At 28.8% G+C, this 22,665-nt stretch overlaps 1 protein-coding gene across 6 annotated transcripts in view; it reads right to left on the reverse strand.

The window, feature by feature from the left end:
* The window catches only part of LOC145252658 (scavenger receptor cysteine-rich domain-containing protein DMBT1-like), a 488,297-nt gene that overhangs the window by 237,093 nt on the left and 228,539 nt on the right, over window positions 1-22,665 (reverse strand). For 2 of the 6 annotated variants that reach the window (XM_080112425.1, XM_080112427.1), the window contains 3 exons: window positions 13,513-13,548; window positions 9,128-9,175; window positions 891-938 (listed from right to left, as the gene is read on the reverse strand). In XM_080112425.1, coding sequence (XP_079968551.1) covers window positions 891-938; window positions 9,128-9,175; window positions 13,513-13,548 — 132 coding nt within the window. The remainder of the gene's footprint in view (window positions 1-890; window positions 939-9,127; window positions 9,176-13,512; window positions 13,549-22,665) is intronic. The other 4 variants (XM_080112426.1, XM_080112428.1, XM_080112429.1 and 1 more) reach the window with 4 other exon arrangements.

A 22,665-nucleotide genomic window follows, 5' to 3' on the forward strand; every position in this document is an offset into this window, starting at 1 on the left:
TTTTACATAAAGTGTATTCAGACATGCAGCAAGCTTTTTAATCAGTTTTGGGGCAAAAGTTTGGCTGGAAAGAGGTCAAAGTTGACAGAGTTTACCTTTGAAGACTCTACCAAACTCCTCCGTCAATTTTAGGTCCAAACACTTGAAATTTTAGATGTAGGTTACTTGGGCATGAGTCAAACTTTTTAATATATATATATATATATATATATATATATATATGCACATAAAGTTATGAACAGTACATTGGACCCGAGCAAAGCCGGGCTGAACTGCTAATGAGAAAACAATCAATTTACAATCAAATAGTTTCAATGTTAAAGAAAGTGAATCAAAACCAAATGTTAAGAATATTTTTAATGAAAAAATGAAATTCTAGAATCTTTTACATAATTAATTGTATAATAAACTTCAGATCAATATTTGTAATATTGAAAAATATGCGTGAATCAAATTATCTATTTAGGAAAAAATTGTGATTAATTAATTTGGCTAAAGAAAAAAATAAAAGGAATTAATGTAAGTCCTGAGATAAGTAGATTAAATTAATTAATTTCCAAGGTACAAATAACAAAATGTTAAGCAATAATTTTAAAGACAAATTTGATATTAATGCTTAATATTATCTCACAAATTATTTAAAATGCTAATTATATCCATAATTTTAACATGCTAGCGTCCTTTTGTTACAACTATTCACTTAATTTGGATTTTTAGAAATATTTGCATTCAGTCAACTTAATCTATCATTTAACATCGGGTTACAGCAATATATGTTTTTCCTTGCAAAATAAATTACAAACGCTTAAAAGCAAAACTATGTGTACAAGGAAAATATTATGCTTTCATTTTAGATTTAAAAAAAGAAATCTGCAATATCTTGTTTTTACCTGTGGTTGTGGTTGGTACTGATTGTGTTGATGAAGATGCAGTAGAGTCTGTGAAAGAACAAATTTATAAGAGAAATTAGAATAATTTTAACAATAAACAACATAATTTATTGTATCTAAACAAAAATCAAATATTAAAATCTCCAGAATGATTAAATTGCTTTTACTATTTCTTTTTGTTGTTGTTGATTGGTTGGTTGGTTTTGTTTTACGGCATATCAACCCTTTTCAGGTTATTTAATGCCGAATCCAGTGATTTTGAAGAACAATTTTTTAATAGAGTATATATATTTTTTTTAAGTCGGTTTCTATTTAACCCATAGTTGGGACCCTAACAGGTACTACCAGCCCGGGTCAGAGTGGATCTGGGAGCAATGACAATTAAAGGGGGGGGGGCTCCACACTCCCCAAAGCCCGCAAGCTAGGGCCTCACCATTGGATATAGTTTAAGGTCATATCCAGGACCCTTTTTATTGTTGTATTCATTGTATGGAGAATCTAATCAATTTTGTACCGGACCCATTTATGATTTGGCACTCCTAACAAAACCAGACGTTTAATCCGTGAACACCTTAGTCGCTGTAAAATAAATTAGAACAGGTCCGAGACTAATGAGCATATTTTCAATGAAGCTCAACAATCAGCTCCTCTCAAAGCGTCATATCAGTAGCAACTGGAAACTATATAAAAAAGGTGCATTTGTTCACTCTACACACACAAGCAAGTTTAACTTGAATATCTGCTGAACGGACCAGCATTTTCACTACCATGACGATGATAGTTAACATGCCAAGAAAAGCATCATAATCACTATTGTCATGGCAACTACAGCGATCAATTTCTAACCAACAAACTAGCTGGCCATCATTATTATCATCATCATCATCTGTAGCTTGTTCTACAGCAGTTAAGTAAAAAGCAACAACTTCCAATGAAATGATTAACAAATACTTCAGTCAGAATTAATCATCATCACCACATATATCAACTGATGCACCATAACCAAAAGAACAGTTCAACCAAAATAACTATAATTATCATCCTAGGCTAACAACCAATTCTTTTGTATCAACCCAGTAAAATATGAATTTAATGTCCATACGTTTATTTCTTTGAAATAAATGTTACTTCTTCGGGTCAAGATCAAAGTCTAGTATCTGTTCTTCAGATGCTACATTTTGATTTTTGTTCTCTGTCAGTGGAGGAGAAATCCTTCACGACTGAGATAATTTTTATTTTTGTTCCTTTTCTGCACATAAAAACACGACCCTGGTTTCTAACTCTGTCTCGTGGGGAGGCATTGTAAATAGGTACAAGCACAAGCTTTATTTTCATTTTTGTCGTTGTGCAGCCAACCATTCAATGATAAAGCCATATTTAAAGTTAAAAGGCCTTCATTTTACTTTTTTCTATGAGATTAAGAAAATGTTTCTTTTCAGAGTTTTTTTCTTGTCCTGAATTCTGGTTGTTAAGTGGTTATGCGGATTTAATTTTTTGTAATTAAATTTTGTCTTGAAAACGTGAATTTTTATTTAAGAAAAATTCATTTTATCTACTATCGTATGACTCAGGATACATTTTTTTTTTAAATAGAGTGCATGGAAATTTCAGAGGTGAAAGTTCTGAAGCTGATCTAATCAGCCATTAAGTATTTATATACTTTGTGGTGGGGATGGATATCCAATGTTTTTGTGAACATAAATTTAATCGTAATTGAGATAACTGAATGATCAGACGACCCTAGATAAAGATTGAACAATTTGAGATCAATCAATTTGCATTTTTATTTACAACTTTCATTTCTTAGCTTGATTGCGCTTATTACAAAAAACGTTTATGAGTCAACACATTGCAGAAAGATAAGTAAATCAATGCGAAATTGTGAATAATTATATATTTTTGTTATCTGTCTTTGTGGAATCAAAGGACGCGTCTCCATTTAATATGTCGATTAATAAACGATTGCTTAAAATAAAGATTAAATCATTCCTTAATAATATGTCGATTAATTAACGATTGCTTAAAATAAAGATTAAATTATTTCATAATAATATATCGATTAATGAACGATTGCTTAAAATAAAGATTAAATTATTTCTTAATAATATGTCAATTGATTAACGATTGCTGAAAACAATATTAAATTAATAATATGTCAATTAATTAACGATTGCTTAAAATAAAGATTACATTATTTCGTAATAATATCTCGATTACTTAACGATTGCTTAAAATAAAGATTAAATTATTTCTTAATAATATGTTAATTAATTAACAATTGCTTAAGATAAAGATTATATTATTTCTTAATAATATGTCAATTAATTAACGATTGCTTAAAATAAAGATGAAATTGTTTCATAATAATATGTCAATTAATTGACAATTGCTTAAAATAAAGATCAAATTATTTCTTAATAATATGTCGATTCATTAAAGATTGCTTAAAATAAAAATTTAATTATTGCTTAATAATATGTCAATTGATTAACGATTGCTTAAAATAAAAATTAAATTATTTCTAAATAATATGTCAGTTAATTAACGATTGCTTAAAATTTAGATTAAATCATTTCTTAATAATATGTCAATTAATTAAAGATTGCTTAAAATAAAGATTTAATAATTTCTTTATAATATGTCGATTAATGAACGATAGCTTAAAATAAAGATTAAATCATTTCTTAATAATATGTCAAATTAATAAACGATTGCTTAAAATAAAGATTTAATAATTTCTTAATAGTATGTCGATTAATAAACGATTGCTTGAAATAAAGATTGAATTATTTCTTAATAATATGTCAATTAATTACCGATTGTTAAAAATAAAGATTAAATTATTTCTTAATAATATCTCGATTACTTAACGATTGCTTAAAATAAAGATTAACTTATTTCTTAATAATATGTCAATTAATTACCGATTGTTAAAAATAAAGATTAAATTATTTCTTAATAATATCTCGATTACTTAACGATTGCTTAAAATAAAGATTGAATTATTTCTTAATAATATGTCAATTAATTACCGATTGTTAAAAATAAAGATTAAATTATTTCTTAATAATATGTTGATTAATTAACGATTGCTTAAAATAAAGATTAAATTATTTCTTAATATCGGTTGATATAATTTGCCTTGCCTACTATCATGTTCTCTGTTTTATGTGCCCCAAGTGGCCTTTGCAATCATTCAAAGACATTAATCCTGAATAGTCGGTTATTCTTATAGTAAATCTAATTGTATTGTCTTTCTTCAAAAAGCATAAGACCGGTAAAAAAATATTTATGAGAAAAACACTTATTGCTATGATTGTTGGCTGGCAACCTTAGTGATGTGTCCGGTACCATATTTTGTTGTACATCTGCCACATGGTTTTTTGACCCAAACGACATCCCCCTTCTTAAACTTCTCTCTGATCACTTCCAGTTCAGGCAGCGGATTGGCTTCGGTGCCCTTCACCCTGGCATGGTACCTGTACAATGCATCGGCCGATGCTATGGAAGGTGAAACATAATCTTTTAGGGTGATTTTGTACCAGTAGATTGCCTCAGACACTGTATGGGCCAAGCTCATTAAACCTTGAAGACACTTGCAGTAGCTGACTGGTGTTGTCTGGAAGTTCTACTAAAACGTCACATTCTAGTATGTGGTCATTCACTCCACCAAACGGTACAGCTAGCTTCCTCAAATCGGCCAGGTAGACATCCATCATTTCGCTCAGTTCGAGTCATCATTCAATAAATTGTTTCAAGGCGATGAAGGCCGACTATGGTGCCTGCTTAATTTCTTCCAAGTCCACGTCATATCCAAGTTGCTGGTACACAGTGTAGGCTCTTTTTGTGAGCCTCAGTGGGATTATGGACAACCCACAAATGCATTCAACCTTTTCAAACCATTCGTCAATGGACAGACCAGTGGGGGAGCCGTCGAATTCAGGGAGCAACTCCAGGTTGAATTTCTCCATAACACTGACATAGCTTGTAACACAAAAAAAGAAGAAATGACAAGAAAGCAAAATGACTCAGTAACATGCAACAACAGTCTCCAAGGATTCTCCTACCACCATCTGTCTACATTCTCCACGTGGCCTACTTTAATGCAGTCGAGCAGCATGAGCAGCGAGATTTTACATCACTTTGTGAGATCATTAGTCATAAAAGTTGTGGGCGCCGCCATCTTGATTTTTTTCCTCTCCCCCAGCAATTTAGTTCCACATGATGCACGGACGATTTAATGGTACGCTCTTTTCTTGGTTTCCACAATTTTCCCTACATATTAAATCATAATATATTTACTTTTCAGAAAGGTACAGTGATAGAACAAAAAATAGAATAAATGTTTACTTTGATCTTTATTCTTATTTCTTTAACTTTTTCAGTTTTCTCTTTTAGAATTACAGAGAAGAAGTATTAAATAATTAATTTCTTAATATCACTTGTATATCCTAATAGTGGTGAAAATAATTTGTTTTAGAGTATCTATTTAGAATATTCTTTTAATGCCATATTACAAGAAGCTTTCGATATCATCAGAAAAGGCCTTAGACATCATACGCCTGTTCTCCACAGTTGCCAATTTTTTAATCAATTACTCAATATTAATAGATTGGTCTTATATTTTTTACTCTTTGGAATTCTATTTCTTATTACAGATATGTGGCTTGCTTAAAACTAAAAATTCAAATTACTAAAACTCATGTGTTTCCATTTTTATGTTCGCTACTTTTATATTGGCTTAGTTGACAAATAAAATTGATGGATTGGAACTAATACATGGCCTCACTCACAACGTAGTTCCACTACAACGTATTTCCACTACAATGACTGAGGATAGATGAGTACATATTGATTCCAGTCAATAGGCTTGATATTCTCACATTTGCCTTTGTTCAATTTGGTTACATTAATAACCGCATAAAAACATGTTGGAAAAATTCAGTTTAACTTTCAAAATTATATTGAAACATAAATAATATTTGGGAAAATAAAGAAGCTTACTTTGCATAAAAGCTTACAGAATGCAGGGGTACAAAAATTTATGTAGTTTTTAAAGTGGTTTATTGGGTATGTACAGCTTCTATGTTATGTAAGATTTAAGTGCCACAAAATAATAATTGGAAGAAATTCTATTCAGACATTTACAAAACAACGAATATAAACTTTATTAAAGAACTAGCATTTCAGCCCGGCGTTGCCCGGGTGTTTGGCGGTGTATGCTGAGCAAAAAAAAAAAAGAGTAATTTTTTTTTATTTGACCCCTATTATGACCCCTTAAAATTTATAGTTTCGGGCTCAAATCACTTTATTAAGTTAGATCCAGGTTCAAGGAACCTATATCTAAAATTTCAAGTGTCTAGACCCAAAATTGTCGGAGGAGTTTGGTAGAGTTCTTAAAGGTCAAATCGTTGAAATTTGACCCCTTAACAGCCAAATTTCTGGCTGACACCCGTCACATCGATTTTCCCAAATCTCAGTACCCGGTATTTCAAATTTCGAGTCTATAGACTAAAAATTGACAGAGTTATAGCGTAGGGAAATGTACACAGACAGACAGACAGACAGACACGTTCACTTTTATAGATATATAGATTTGATATTTTAATTATTACTTAAAGGCAAATATAACTTAGATGGAAAACTTCCTGTTTGTTGACGTATACCTACAAATATTAAAAAAAACATAAACACTATTCAAAAGACAAACTAGTATTCATAAACAAAAACAACTTTTAAATTTATTAAAGAACAATGACTGACATTATCAGGTGAAAAGCAGCTTTGAAAAAAACAGATTCATGTGACAAGTGAATTCATGAAATTTTTAAAAACTTATACCCAACATTTCCTGAAAAAATTAATTGATTAACTAAAGATAATAAATGTTTGCTTTTTGATTGTGTTAAAAAACATTATGTTAAAAAACATTTGTGGCTCATAAGAAAATGGATTAAAACGTGTCACGAAATAAGCACTGATCGAAGAAGTATTGTCTTGAATATTGAAACAACTACTTCAATTGCTTTAAACGTAAAAGATGTTTTAAAATTAAAGTCGACGTTAGAACTGCAAGCAATCGCTGCAAAAGAATTAGAGAAAGCACAAGAGTGGCGTATGTTCAATCCATCAAGTCCAAAGTAGAAAAACAGAAGCTTGCTTCTCATGAATTTTAGCAAATAACCAACAAGGCACTAAATAGATTCGGGTCCTCTATCCAAACCATCATCAACGGGCCTGAGGTCATTTCGTCAGCATCTGACAAAGCCAAACTCTTTGCCAAGAACTTTGCAGCAAACTCAACCGTATGTGATCAGTGTCTCCTACCTCCCAAATTTTCTCCCAAGACAGAAAATAATCTGAGTGACATTCACATATCTGTTTGTGATATTGCTACACTCATCAAGAACTTCGATGTCAGCAAAGCAACTGGTCCTGACAATATTCCAGTTATAGTACTTAAAATGCTGCAACTGGAGAACTAGCACCCATTCTTGCAAAGCTGTTCAATCGATGCATAAAGAAGAGATACTTTATAACACTTTGGAAAACCTCATTAGTTTTCCCAATATTTAAAAATGGTGGAAATCGGTCTTTTGCATCTCAGTACAGACTAATTAAGTCTTCTGTGTGTCATGAGTAAGTTGCTTGAATCCGTGTTAAATAGAGAAATTGTTAACCACTTCAGCAAGACAAGCAATATGGTTTCCATCCGACGAGATCTACAGCTGATGTACTAACTATAATTTCACATAGGATCAGTGAATCTATCGACGGGGGTTTCTTCCCAAGTGCAATAGCTCTTGAATTATCAAAGACATTTGATAGGGTTTGGCATAAACGTCTACTTCACAAGATTTCCAGCTATGGAATATCTGGAAAGTTTTTCTCTCTAATAGATTTATACAAGAAGTCGTCAATGGGCAAAAGCCAGAAGTTCAAATTATCAATGCTGGCATGCCTCAGGGATCCATCATGGGCCCAATCCTCTTCCTTATCTTCATCAATAATCTATCCTGTCTTGACAAAATTCAAAACCGGCTTCAAAACCTAATAGGCGATGCTCTTTTTTCTTCCCTGCAACCTCTTTCCCACAGAAGAGACGTTGCGAGTCTGACTCTGCTCTATAGTTATTTTCATAGCAAGTGCTCGTTTGATTTTAATCTATGATCCGCCTTGCCAAACTTTTACAAAAAAACATTTGTCTAGCTACAACGACTATCACAGTTTCCCCAACTCCTTATCTGTGCCTAAATTTAAATGTTAATTCCATGAACAAACTTTTCCCGCCTAGAACTACAATATGATAGTCTTCAAGTCCAATGTAAACAATTTTTATTAAGCCACCCCCCTAAATAATCTATTTCTACCCCGTTTTCACTACTAACTACTAATACGCTGTTGTCTTAGTAACTACTGTACACTCATTAATCCTTATCCTCGAGTGGCTTTCAGACCTTCATAAATAGTGACTCCCATGCAAGTATATATATATATATATATATATATATATATATATATTTGGCCGACTAAACTTTCAGATTATAATTTTATAATTAAATGTCAATTTCTCCAAAGCCAGGGAAAGACAATGAGAGTAATACATGTAACGCACTTCTCACTCAGCCTTTATTGCTTATCGAACCGGACAAGTTTAATGAACTTTTGAACCAAACTTTTTATTCAATTCCTGGAGTACTAAAGAATTTGGTGAAACATCTACGTAGCATGAATGTTTCCATTTCATTGCTATGCAGACCATATCTTTTACCAGGCATCTTATTTCTCTCTTTATTTTGTTTAATACTTATTAATTTACACAACAAAAATACACATTTTCTTTTATTTAACTTTTAACACATATCTTCTTATTCACAAGTATGGGTTAAAACATTCTTCTATGTATTTTCAAATATACTTGACTTAATTTCTTTCCCAAATCTCTAAAAATCGAACTTTGTCGATAGACTTCTAGTCAGATTTGGAGACTACACCACACAGACTCCTATTAATATATATAAAAAAAAAAAAAAACATTATTTTGCTTGTAATGATTGAAAACCCAATTTTTCACATCACACAATTTTACATACATGGATAAATTGTTTGAGAAAAATATTGTCTCACAAGACATTGAGATATTTTATTTAGCATTAAATAAAAATTAATACAAAAAATTTAACGGAACAAATCACTTTCATTGTACAAAAAATGAATCTGCAATATCTTGTTTTTACCTGTGGTTGTTGTTAGTACTGATTGTGTGACTGAATATGCAGTAGAATCTGTGAAAGAACAAATTTGTAAGAGAAATTCGAATTATTTTAACAATAAACAACATAATTTATTGTATCTAAATATAAATCAAATATTAAAATCTCAAAGATAATTCAATTACTTTTGGCATTTAAGATAGGATCATTCTTTTGGTATTCTATTTATTTTATTTCTATATATTTTATTCTATTTATTTTATTGCTATTTATTTTATTTCTATATATTTTATTTCTATATATTTTATTTCTTTTTATTTTATTTCTATTTATTTTATTTCTATATATTTTATTCTATTTATTTTATTGCTATTTATTTTATTTCTATATATTTTATTCTATTTATTTTATTTCTTTTTATTTTATTTCTATATATTTTATTCTATTTATTTTATTGCTATTTATTTTATTTCTATTTATTTTATTTCTATTTATTTTATTTCTATTTATTTTATTTCTATATATTTTATTCTATTTATTTTATTGCTATTTATTTTATTTCTATATATTTTATTCTATTTATTTTATTGCTATTTATTTTATTTCTATTTATTTTATTTCTATATATTTTATTCTATTTATTTTATTGCTATTTATTTTATTTCTATTTATTTTATTTCTATTTATTTTATTTCTATTTATTTTATTTCTATTTATTTTATTTCTATATATTTTATTCTATTTATTTTATTTCTATTTATTTTATTTCTATTTATTTTATTTCTATATATTTTATTCTATTTATTTTATTGCTATTTATTTTATTTCTATTTATTTTATTTCTATTTATTTTATTTCTATTTATTTTATTTCTATATATTTTATTCTATTTATTTTATTGCTATTTATTTTATTTCTATATATTTTATTCTATTTATTTTATTGCTATTTATTTTATTTCTATTTATTTTATTTCTATTTATTTTATTTCTATTTATTTTATTTCTATTTATTTTATTTCTATATATTTTATTCTATTTATTTTATTTCTATTTATTTTATTTCTATATATTTTATTCTATTTATTTAATTGCTATTTTTTTTATTTCTATTTATTTTATTTCTATTTATTTTATTTCTATTTATTTTATTTCTATATATTTTATTCTATTTATTTTATTGCTATTTATTTTATTTCTATATATTTTATTGCTATTTATTTTATTTCTATTTATTTTATTTCTATTTATTTTATTTCTATTTATTTTATTTCTATTTATTTTATTTCTATTTATTTTATTTCTATATATTTTATTCTATTTATTTTATTGCTATTTATTTTATTTCTATTTATTTTATTTCTATTTATTTTATTTCTATTTATTTTATTTCTATTTATTTTATTTCTATATATTTTATTCTATTTATTTTATTGCTATTTATTTTATTTCTATATATTTTATTCTATTTATTTTATTGCTATTTATTTTATTTCTATTTATTTTATTTCTATTTATTTTATTTCTATTTATTTTATTTCTATATATTTTATTCTATTTATTTTATTGCTATTTATTTTATTTCTATATATTTTATTCTATTTATTTTATTGCTATTTATTTTATTTCTATTTATTTTATTTCTATTTATTTTATTTCTATTTATTTTATTTCTATTTATTTTATTTCTATATATTTTATTCTATTTATTTTATTGCTATTTATTTTATTTCTATATATTTTATTTCTATTTATTTTATTTCTATTTATTTTATTTCTATTTATTTTATTTCTATTTATTTTATTTCTATTTATTTTATTTCTATATATTTAATTCTATTTATTTTATTTCTATTTATTTTATTTCTATATATTTTATTCTATTTATTTTATTTCTTTTTATTTTATTTCTATATATTTTATTCTATTTATTTTATTTCTATTTATTTTATTTCTATATATTTTATTCTATTTATTTTATTTCTTTTTATTTTATTTCTATATATTTTATTCTATTTATTTTATTGCTATTTATTTTATTTCTATATATTTTATTTCTATATATTTTATTTCCATTTATTTTATTTCTATTTATTTTATTTCTATTTATTTTATTTCTATATATTTTATTCTATTTATTTTATTTCTTTTTATTTTATTTCTATATATTTTATTCTATTTATTTTATTGCTATTTATTTTATTTCTATATATTTTATTTCTATATATTTTATTTCTATTTATTTTATTTCTATTTATTTTATTTCTATTTATTTTATTTCTATATATTTTATTCTATATATTTTATTTCTATTTATTTTATTTCTATTTATTTTATTTCTATATATTTTATTCTATTTATTTTATTGCTATTTATTTTATTGCTATTTATTTTATTTCTATTTATTTTATTTCTATATATTTTATTTCTATATATTTTATTTCTATATATTTTATTTCTATTTATTTTATTTCTATATATTTTATTTCTATTTATTTTATTTCTATTTATTTTATTTCTATTTATTTTATTTCTATATATTTTATTTCTATTTATTTTATTTCTATATATTTTATTTCTATTTATTTTATTTCTATATATTTTATTTCTATTTATTTTATTTCTATTTATTTTATTTCTATTTATTTTATTTCTATTTATTTTATTTCTATATATTTTATTTCTATTTATTTTATTTCTATATATTTTATTCTATTTATTTTATTTCTTTTTATTTTATTTCTATATATTTTATTTCTATATATTTTATTTCTATTTATTTTATTTCTATTTATTTTATTTTTATTTATTTTATTTCTATTTATTTTATTTCTATATATTTTATTTCTATTTATTTTATTTCTATATATTTTATATCTATATATTTTATTTCTATTTATTTTATTTCTATTTATTTTATTTCTATATATTTTATTTCTATTTATTTTATTTCTATATATTTTATTTCTATTTATTTTATTTCTATTTATTTTATTTCTATTTATTTTATTTCTATTTATTTTATTTCTATTTATTTTATTTCTATTTATTTTATTTCTATTTATTTTATTTCTATTTATTTTATTTCTATTTATTTTATTTCTATATATTTTATTTCTATTTATTTTATTTCTATTTATTTTATTTCTATTTATTTTATTTCTATATATTTTATTTCTATTTATTTCATTTCTATTTATTTTATTTCTATTTATTTTATTTCTATTTATTTTATTTCTATTTATTTTATTTCTATATATTTTATTTCTATTTATTTTATTTCTATATATTTTATTTCTATATATTTTATTTCTATTTATTTTATTTCTATTTATTTTATTTCTATATATTTTATTTCTATTTATTTTATTTCTATATATTTTATTTCTATTTATTTTATTTCTATATATTTTATTTCTATTTATTTTATTCCTATTTATTTTATTTATCTTATTTTATTTCTATATATTTTAATTCTATTTATTCTATTCTATTGTATTTATGTTATTTCTATTTATTTTATTTCTATTCATTTTATTTCTATTCATTTTATTCCCATTCATTTTATTCCTATTCATTTTATTTCTATTTATTTCATTCTATTTATTTAATTTCTATTTATTTCATTCTATTCATTTTATTTTTATTTATTTTATTTTTATTTATTTTATTTTTATTTATTTTATTTTTATTTATTTTATTTTTATTTATTTTTATTCTATTTATTTCATCTCCATTTATTATATTTCTTTTAATTTTATTTCTATTTATTTTATTCTATTTATGTTATTTCTATTCATTTTATTTCTATTCATTTTATTTCTATTCATTTTATTCCCATTCATTTTATTCCTATTCATTTTATTTCTATTTATTTCATTCTATTTATTTAATTTCTTTTTATTTCATTCTATTTATTTTATTTCTATTTATTCTATTTCTATTTATTCTATTTATCTATGTATTTTATTCGATATATTTTATTTTATATTTATTTTATTCTATCTTTTATTTCTATTTATTTATTTCTATTTATTTTATTTATATTATTTTATTCAATTTATTGCACTTTTATTTATATTATCCTATTTATTTTATTCTATTTATTTCATTTCTATTTTTATTTCTATTTATTTTATTTCTATTTATTCTATTTATTTTATTCTATTTATTTTATTCTATTTATTTTATTTCTATTTTTTATTTCTATTTATTTTATTTCCATTTATTTTATTTCCATTTATTTTATTTCTATTTATATTATTCTATTTTTTTCTTCTATTTATTTTATTTCTATTTATTTATTATCAAGGAAAAATGATTAAAAGAAAAATGTTTGTTTTACTTTTTATATGAAATTAAATAAAAAGCAGACTCGAATGTTGCTATTTTCAGGTTCCTTTTTCTTACCATGAATCCTTGTGAATGGTTGTTGAGTTGGTATGGCTGGAAATAAAGTTACAGATTTTATTAAAGTTTACCTTAAACGGAAAATTCATTTTTTAAAATTATTTCACTGATATATTGTTAATAATCACATAAAGGGGCATTCTCAAAATCATGTATATTATATTTGTGTATTTTTTTCTAGTAATCTGCAAAGATTTTTTTAAATGATGCTTTTAACTTAGATTCATCTTTTTATACAAAATTTATTTTAAAAAGCAAAAAAAAAAAAGAAAAAAGAAAAAAGCAGGTCAGTTTAATTATGAAATCTCTGTTCTGTGCTTCCATGGATTACAAAAGCATGGTTTTAGGGGCTAGGTGGGAAGCAAAGTAATGTCTGTTTAATTGTTATGTTTATCTACCCAGAAATGATCACTTATTTTTTGGTAGTTGTAATTATGTATTATCTATTTGTAGTGATCATAGGAAGTCTTATATATTTAATGACTGCGACGAGACTCGATATATGCTATCTAGTAACAAAACTATCACAAAAATTATCAAGACCGACAATGAAGGATTTAAACAGAGCTGAACAAGTCCTTCGTTATTTAAAAGGAACTAAGGAATGGAATTTAGTATTTAGAAAATCCAAAAAATCTCCTAAAATTAGAAGGATTTTCAAATTCAGATTGGGGAAATGACGAAGATCGAAAAAGTATATCTGGATATTGTTTCAGTCTATCAAAAAATGGGCCTATTATTTCATGGAAATCTAAAAAGCAACAGATTGTATCTCTTTCTAAGTGTGAAGCAGTGTGACGCGATTACACACATGACCCAGGAAGCACTTTACCTTAAAAATATTCTAAAGACTATTTTAGAGCCAGAAATAACTAAAAGTCCTGTAATAATTAATTGTGATAATCAAGCCAGTATAGTCTTAGCACAGAACACAATAATCAACCATATAGATATAAATACCATTTCATAAAAAACGAGGTATAAAAGGAATCCATAATGTTGAATTACATATAATCGGAACAAAATATCGCTGATGTATTCAGGAAACCTACAACAAGAATAAAGTTAAAGCATTTTGCTTCAAAACTTGTTGGGGAATTTGGCTTTAAATAACTTTTCACGGGCCTGTATATACATAAATTTCTATATATTGAAAAAAAAAATGTCCTGGGCAAGACGTTAAACTGCATCCATTTTGTTGTATTAAACTTTAACCTACTAATACGTAACTAATACTTTTACCAAAATAAAAAAAAACGTAAAAAGAGTAACTTTTTGGAAAACATTTTCTTTGTAAATCATCTTTTTGACAAATAATTTTTGCATCACTTTTTCGAAAACATTTTTGTTACAAATTTTCCTTTTGACAAATACTTTTTGCTTGTTTATTTTAAGGCGCACATCAATTACTATTGACTTTTATTTTTTATGCACATTATTTTTCTTTCTTACTAGCATTTCAGCCCGGCCTTGCCCGGGTTTTGGAGGTTTATGTTGAGCAAAAAAAAAAAAAAAGTTGTCAATTTTTTAAAATTTGATCCCTATTATGACCTCTTAACAATTATTGTTTTGGGCTCAAATCTAGTTATTAAGTTAGATCCATGTCCAACGAACCTATATGTAAAATTTCAAGTGGTTAGACCCCAAATTCTCGGAGGAGTTTGATAGAGTTTTCAAAGGTCAAATCGTTGAACTTAACAGCCAAATTTCTGGCCGAAAACCGATTACAAAGATTTTTCCAAATCTCAGTACCCTGTATATCAAATTTCGAGTCTGCAGACTGAAAATTGACAGAGATATTGTGTAGGGAAATTTACACAGACAGACAGACAGGCACACAAACACACACTTTCACTTTTATAGATATACTAGCATGGGTGCCTGGCGTTTCCCGGATGTTTGGAGGTGTATGTTGAGCAAAAAAAAAAAAAAAAAAGTGATTATAGGAAGGCAGGCTCGAACCCGTACCGCAAAGGAGGAAAAGAACAAGAAAAAATCTGACGTCTTTGCTGTTACGACCACCGCCAAACCGGAAGTGACGTGGGTTTAAATTAAGGCTAGACAATTGAAAGGAGGGAATGACTTTCGAAAATATCAGCAGAAAAGCGACCTCCCTGTAGAAAAGTGCCAAGTTGAAGGTGAAGATATTAATGTTTTTAAGAAATTTTAATAACTACATTTTATTTCAGTATTTAATTTATGTATTTCTGTTGTATTAAATGCTAGCTTTTTTTTTTTTTTTTTTTTTTTCTCGTCCATAAATGTTTATCTACCAAGTTGATCTTAAATATTGTATAATCAATCCATTATATTATCATTTTCAGTCCCCCACCCCTAATTTCTGGCTCCCATCTTATCTCGCAATTACTTATAACGTCACCAACTAACTTCGGAAGAACCCCCCCCCATCTGATTTTCTTTTATATCATAAGTTGCTTAAAACGTGATTAGTTAAAGTTCAGAATAAAATCACGCTTTCTCTTAACGGTTAATTTAAAAAAAAAAAAATCTTCTGAACGCTATTAAAAGTTAAATTCTTCACTAGTTTGCAGTTTGGAGACGGAAGCGTTGTTGTGATAAGTGATTTTCTCTACTAATTCGCACTTTTTATTTTTAGATTCAAATATTAATAACTACATTTTATTTCAGTATTTAATTTATGTATTTCTGTTGTATTAAATGCTAGCTTTTTTTTCTCGTCCATAAATGTTTATTTATCTACCGAGTTGATTGCAAAAATAGATTACCTAATTGTACTCATTTTTAGTTCGTGAGAGGGGAATCTATCACCATACTTTCCCTTAAACACGTCCGTTGGACTTTTATTAAGTACAATACTTAATAGTTTTTTTTTTTTTTTTTTAATGGAGAGTAGAAAACGCATTGTGGATGCGTTATCGGCAGCTCCTGTTACTCTCGCTTCTTCTTATTTGTCCCTCAGTCCTCATTTTTTAAATGAGTGATTTTTCTGACAAAGGGAGAAGAAAAAGCTGTTTTCTAGGTTGGCAGTATTTTTGTGCGAACAGTTGGCAGAGTTGGTGGAAATTTTCTGTTTCTATGTCTATCCTTGTAGCCATGTCACTAGTAAGGGTGCTGGAGGTAAACGTTTTGTCTGGGCTGACGTTATCCGCCTGATAGTCAGGGACCCGAACCTTGGATTAACCACTAAGGAGGCTGTCCTATCAGCAGGTGCAAAGTACTGGGGCTGCTGTATTGCCATTTGGTGAATGGAATCTGGACAATGCAGTAGCTTCTGGTGGGGCCTCTCGATGCCATACTAGTGGGTAATTGTTACGGCTTTACCTGATCATGTGCTACAAAAAAAAAAAAAAAAAAAAAGAAAATTCTTCGTTTCTTTTTCTCTCTTAGTTTCCCCTCTCTGTCCTGCTCTAAGTAAATCTGTCGACCTAGTCCACAAATTCCAAAATTTCATCATGACAAGTTTCAAGAAAAAATACACGATTAAACCCGGTTCTCCAACTTCCAACGTAGACCCCTACTACCATGTCTCCTTCTCCAACATCAGGGGTCTTCGTTCTAACCTTCCAGAGGTTGAAACCCAATTACAGGAGACTAAACCAGACCTTTTATTTTTAAGTGAAACTGGCATTGGACAGGCTATTTCCCTAGATGAGTTTGCAATTACAGGATACTCTAACTTAACTTCTAAATCTGACCCCCAAGATCGCCATGGGCATGGAATATGTGCCTATTTTAAAGATAGCTTTCCATGTGGGAGGGACATCTCCAGGGAAGATCCTAACTTACCCTATATGTGCTTCCGGGTTGCTTTAGCTCACACTACTGCATTTATATTTACTCTCTATCGCCCCCACAACAGCGGAGTTACTATCTTTCAAAGCATATCTGAGAAAATTGACCAAGTCCTTTCTACTTATCCTTCAGCTAACATTCACGTATGTGGAGACTTCAATGTTCACAACGTCGAATGGTTGACCCACTCAAACAAGACCGATGATGAGGGGAGGTTCTGTCATGATTTCTCCATTGCCTATGACCTCACTCAGATTGTTCAGGAACCTACCCGTGTGCCCGATAATGACGGCCAGTATGCGAGCCTACTAGACCTTTTTCTCACAACTTGCCCTGAACTATGTTCAGTTTCTGTTCTGTCGCCTCTTGGATCTTCCGACCACTCTGTTGTATCAATTAAGATAAAAATGAAATGTAATAAGTCCCCAGACGTACCTCTTCATCGTACAGTATATCGATACACTAAGGCTGACTGGGATAGCTTCCGTACATTTATATCTGATCTACCTCTGCATTCCATGTTTAAAAAGGATGTGTCCTCTATAGTATTAGACCTAACTGAATGGTTAATTGTAGGTATTGACCATTTCATACCCTCGAAAAAGTTTCAGCAAAAACCTAACAACCAGCCATGGTTCTCTCCAGAATGTGCTGCTGCCATTGCGCACAGAAATCACTTTTTCCACTGCTTCAAACGTAATAGATGTATGGAAACTAAAGCCGCTTTCAGGACTGCCAGCAACCATTGTAAGAAAGTAATAAGGAACGCAAGAGAGTTGTATGCTCAATCTGTTAAGTCCAAAGTAGCTGAGCAGCGGCTTGGTTCCCACCAGTTTTGGCAAATAGCAAACAGAATCCTGAACAGAAGCGTGTGCTCCATCCCAACTATTATCAATGGACCTGAGGTAATCTCGTCAGCATCAGACAAAGCCAAACTCTTTGTCAAGAACTTTGCAGCTAATTCTACCCTTTGCGACCAAGACCGCCAACCCCCAATATTTCCTCCTGTATCAGAAAACACGCTATGTGATATACGTATATCTGTACGTGATGTTGCGAAGCTAATCAAAAACCTTGATTCGAGTAAAGCAACTGGCCCTGATGGTATTCCAATTATAGTACTCAAAAAACTTCAACCTGAACTAGCGCCCATACTTACAAAACTGTTTAAACGTTGTCTTAAGGAGAATAGTTTCCCATCTCCCTGGAAAATCTCATCAGTATGCCCTGTATTTAAGAATTCAGGTGATCGCTCATCCCCCTCTCAGTACAGGCCAATAAGTCTCCTGTGCGTCATGAGTAAGTTGCTAGAATCTGTGTTAAATACAGAAGTAATCAAACATCTCAACAAAAATAACCTTCTTAGTGACACTCAATATGGTTTCCGTTCTGCTAGATCTACAGCAGATGTGCTTACAGTTATATCGCATAGGATTAGCAAATCTCTCGACGGTGGCAATCTTTCTAGGGCAATTGCTCTTGACATATCTAAAGCCTTTGATAGGGTATGGCATAAAGGTTTACTTCATAAGATCGCTAGCTATGGTATAGCTGGAAAAGTCTTCTCAATTATTAAATCATTTCTTTCTGATAGGTTCATAAGAGTAGTAAGTGAGGGGCAAAAATCAGAAGCTCACAGTATTAATGCCGGTGTCCCTCAGGGATCCATCCTGGGCCCAACTCTTTTCCTGATCTACATAAATGATCTTCCAAATCATATCCTTACATCATTTGTAGACATTTATGCTGACGACACTACCATTTATGGTAGCACATCTAAGACAGTAAACGACCAAGTTCTCTCCAATTCTCTGATCTTGAGCACATAGTACAATGGGGAAAGGAGTGGCTGGTTACTTTTAATGCATCTAAAACCAAGCTTCTCTCTTTACATCATCAACATTCTAATCCACATTTGTCATCAATTGAAATGAATGGCTCTCGTCTTCAGGAGGCCTCAAGTTTTGACAAGCTTCTGGGCTTGACCATTACTCCTGATCTTAAATGGAACACGTATATCAAATCTGTTGCCAAGGCCGCTGGAAAAATGGTGGGATCTTTCTATCGATCCAGTAGATATCTCACTGCTGATGCTATTCTCTATCTATATAAGAGCCAGGTACGTCCAAGGATGGAATACTGTTGCCACATCTGGGCAGGAGCTGCTAGAAAGGACTTGTCCTGCCTTGATAGAGTTCAAAATAGACTTCGTAGCCTTGTAGGAGATGTCCTTTTCTCCTCCTTGCAACCTCTATCTCACAGAAGAGATGTTGCGAGTTTGTCTCTGATGTATCGTTATTTTCATGGAAAGTGTTCAACTGAGCTTCAATCTATGGTCCCCCCTCGCCAAACTTTCACAAGAAACACTCGTCTAGCTGTAAACACTATCAATAATTTCCCCCACTCTTTATCTGTGCCTAAACCTAAACGTAGATTCCATGAACAAAGCTTCTTTCTTAGAACTGCACGCCTGTGGAATTGTCTTCCGTTTTCCTGCTTTCCGGCTGACTACAATATGGTTGTGTTCAAGTCTAAAGTAAATAAGTTCTTGATGAGCCGTTCCATATAAGTTATTAAATTTACCAAATTTTCATTACTAATGATTACTATATTGACCAATTTCTACTGTACACTCTTTAACCCTTATCCTTGAGTGGCCTCTGGGCCTTGATAATGTGGTGATGCCTTTGTAAAAAAAAAAAAAAAAAAAAAAAACTTTTTCGATATTTGTTTTCTGAAATGTCGAACTTCAAAACGATATTGATCTTATAAAAATCGGTCGTCTCTGTCGAAAGTTTTAGGCACACATGCAAACATACATACATACATACATACATGCAAACATACATTTATATATTGGTGACTCAAATTTTCAGCCCCAAATCGATTAAAAAGCTCGCCCTATCTCTAACTACCCTTTATGTAAAATTTCAAATGTTTAGTCCAGAAATTGTCTGAATAATTTTGACCAAAGTGGTCAAATTGTTTTTAAATTTGACCCCTATTATGACTCCTTAACATTTATTATTTTGGGCTCAAATCAAGTTATGAAGGAACCTATATTCAAAATTTCAAGTATTTAGACCCAAAATTGGCGGAGGAGTTTGGTAGAGTTCTCAAAGGTCAAATCGTTGAATTTTGACCCCTTAACAGCCAAATTTCTGGCCGAAAACCGATTACAAAGATTTTCTCAAATCTCAATGCCCTGTAAATCAAATTTTGAGCCTGTAGACTGAAAATTGGCAGAGTTATTGTGTAGAGAAATGCACACACACACACACACACACACACACACACACACACACACAGAAAGACACGTTCACTTTTATAGATATACTAGCATGGGTGCCCGGTGTTGCCCGGGTATTTGGAGATGTATGTTGAGAAAAAAATAAAAAAGTGGTCAATTTTTTAAAACTTGTCCCTTATTATGACCCCTTAACATTTATTGTTTTGGATTAAAATCAAGTTATTAAGTTAGATCCATGTCCAATGAACCTATATCTAAAATTTCAAATGTTTAGACCCCAAATTGTCGGAGGAGTTTGATAGAGTTCTCAAAGGTCAAATCATTGAACTTTGACCCCTGATTCGCCAAATTTCTGGCCGAAAACCGATTATATGTATCTCCCCAAATCTCAGTACCCTGTATATCAAATTTCGAGTCTGCAGACTGAAAATTGACAGAGTTATTGCGTAGGGAATTGTACACACACAGACACACAGATACATGGACAGACAGGCAGACAATTTCACTTTTATAGATATATAGATAGATTTATCAAAACTGTGATATTTTTGCATTGTTTTAATTAACAAAAAAAAACCCTCATTTTAAACGGATACATATTGCATGCATATTTATTTATATGTATATTTATTTATATGTATATATGTATGCGTTTTTGAACAAAGCTGCATAATCAAATGTAAGAAATGGCTTCCTTGTTTCACATGCCTATCCCTTTTTAAGGTAAAAATAAAAGTCTATTTCTTTTATTTCTCTTTTCTGTACACATATATATTTATGTTTGACATTTAGACAAAATTAAAAATGGCGTCTTTTTACATGCTAAAATTTTAGGATCCAAATGATTTCGTATTTTATTATGAATAATAATGAATTATATTATAAATATAATTTTATTATTGAATATAAAAAAATATATTTATTTTTGAGCAGAATGAACTAAAAGGACTTTCCCATTATAAAAAATAGGGGGTGCAATATTTTTTAGAATGGGGTATGATCCCGCACAGTCGGGAGATTCTATTTATAAACGATGCTGCTAGGAACTGATGAATCGAATTAATTCACGTTCTGCTATCAACCAATCAGAAACCAGAATTGCTCCATAAATATTAAACCTTTCTGTAGCAATTTCACATATGTTTTCTTCGTGTCAACACGGAAAGAATCTTTTGCTCTGTAGATTCCAACTGGAAAACTGTCTATTGAGAACCAGGCACCTCCAGGACTTGTGTAGAACAACTAACTATTGGAAACTATTCTGAAACTAAACATGGCTTACACTTCTAGAGGTTATGGACCCAGCGTGCATCTTTCTTTTGATGGATCTGAATCAAAATTCGAATTGTGGCAAGTGAAATTTTTAGGATGTCTACGAATTCAAAAGCTACACAAAGTACTCCAGGCACAACCTGAAAACGGAAACGACCCCGACTTCATTGAACAGAATGCAACTGTCTTTGTGGAATTAATACAGTGCTTAGATGACTGAAGTCTATCACTAGTAATGAGAAAAGTCTTGGACGATGGCTGCAAAGCATTGATCATATTGAGAGAGCATTATTTATTGAAAGGAAAACCCGAAATTATTTCTTTATATACTGAACTGACCTCTCTAAAACGAATGGAAGCTGAAACCATTATAGAAGTTGAAACCATTATAAGAGCTGAAACCACTGCAAATTCTTTAAAAATGTTTGGTGAAGTTATTAGTGACACTCTGTTAATTTCCATGGTCCTCAAGGGATTACCGAGTGATTTCAACCACCGTGAAAACCCAGAAGGGAAAACCCATGACTTTTAGGCAATTCAAGATGACACTCAGAAGTTACAAGGAAACTGAGAAAATGATCACAGAAAAAAACGAATCTACAAATAGCATGAAATGTAAAAATGCACCCATAAAAACACCAAAATTAAATTATACCCATGCCGTGAATAAAAACCACAACTTTGCCAAAAACAATTTTTCCCTAAGAAAAGTACAAAAATTATTTGCTGTAATTGTGGCCGACCTAATCACAAGAGTTTCCAATGTAGGTACAGGACTTTCAAAGGAGACTCCATTAAAAATGTAGAGAGTTCTGTTAGCGAACATACATTTTGATTTTCATGTACATTTGACGTTT

This window comes from Euprymna scolopes, chromosome 29 (assembly GCF_053919585.1).
Source record: "Euprymna scolopes isolate OS-2025 chromosome 29, ASM5391958v1, whole genome shotgun sequence".
Classification (NCBI taxonomy): Eukaryota; Metazoa; Mollusca; class Cephalopoda; order Sepiida; family Sepiolidae; genus Euprymna; species Euprymna scolopes.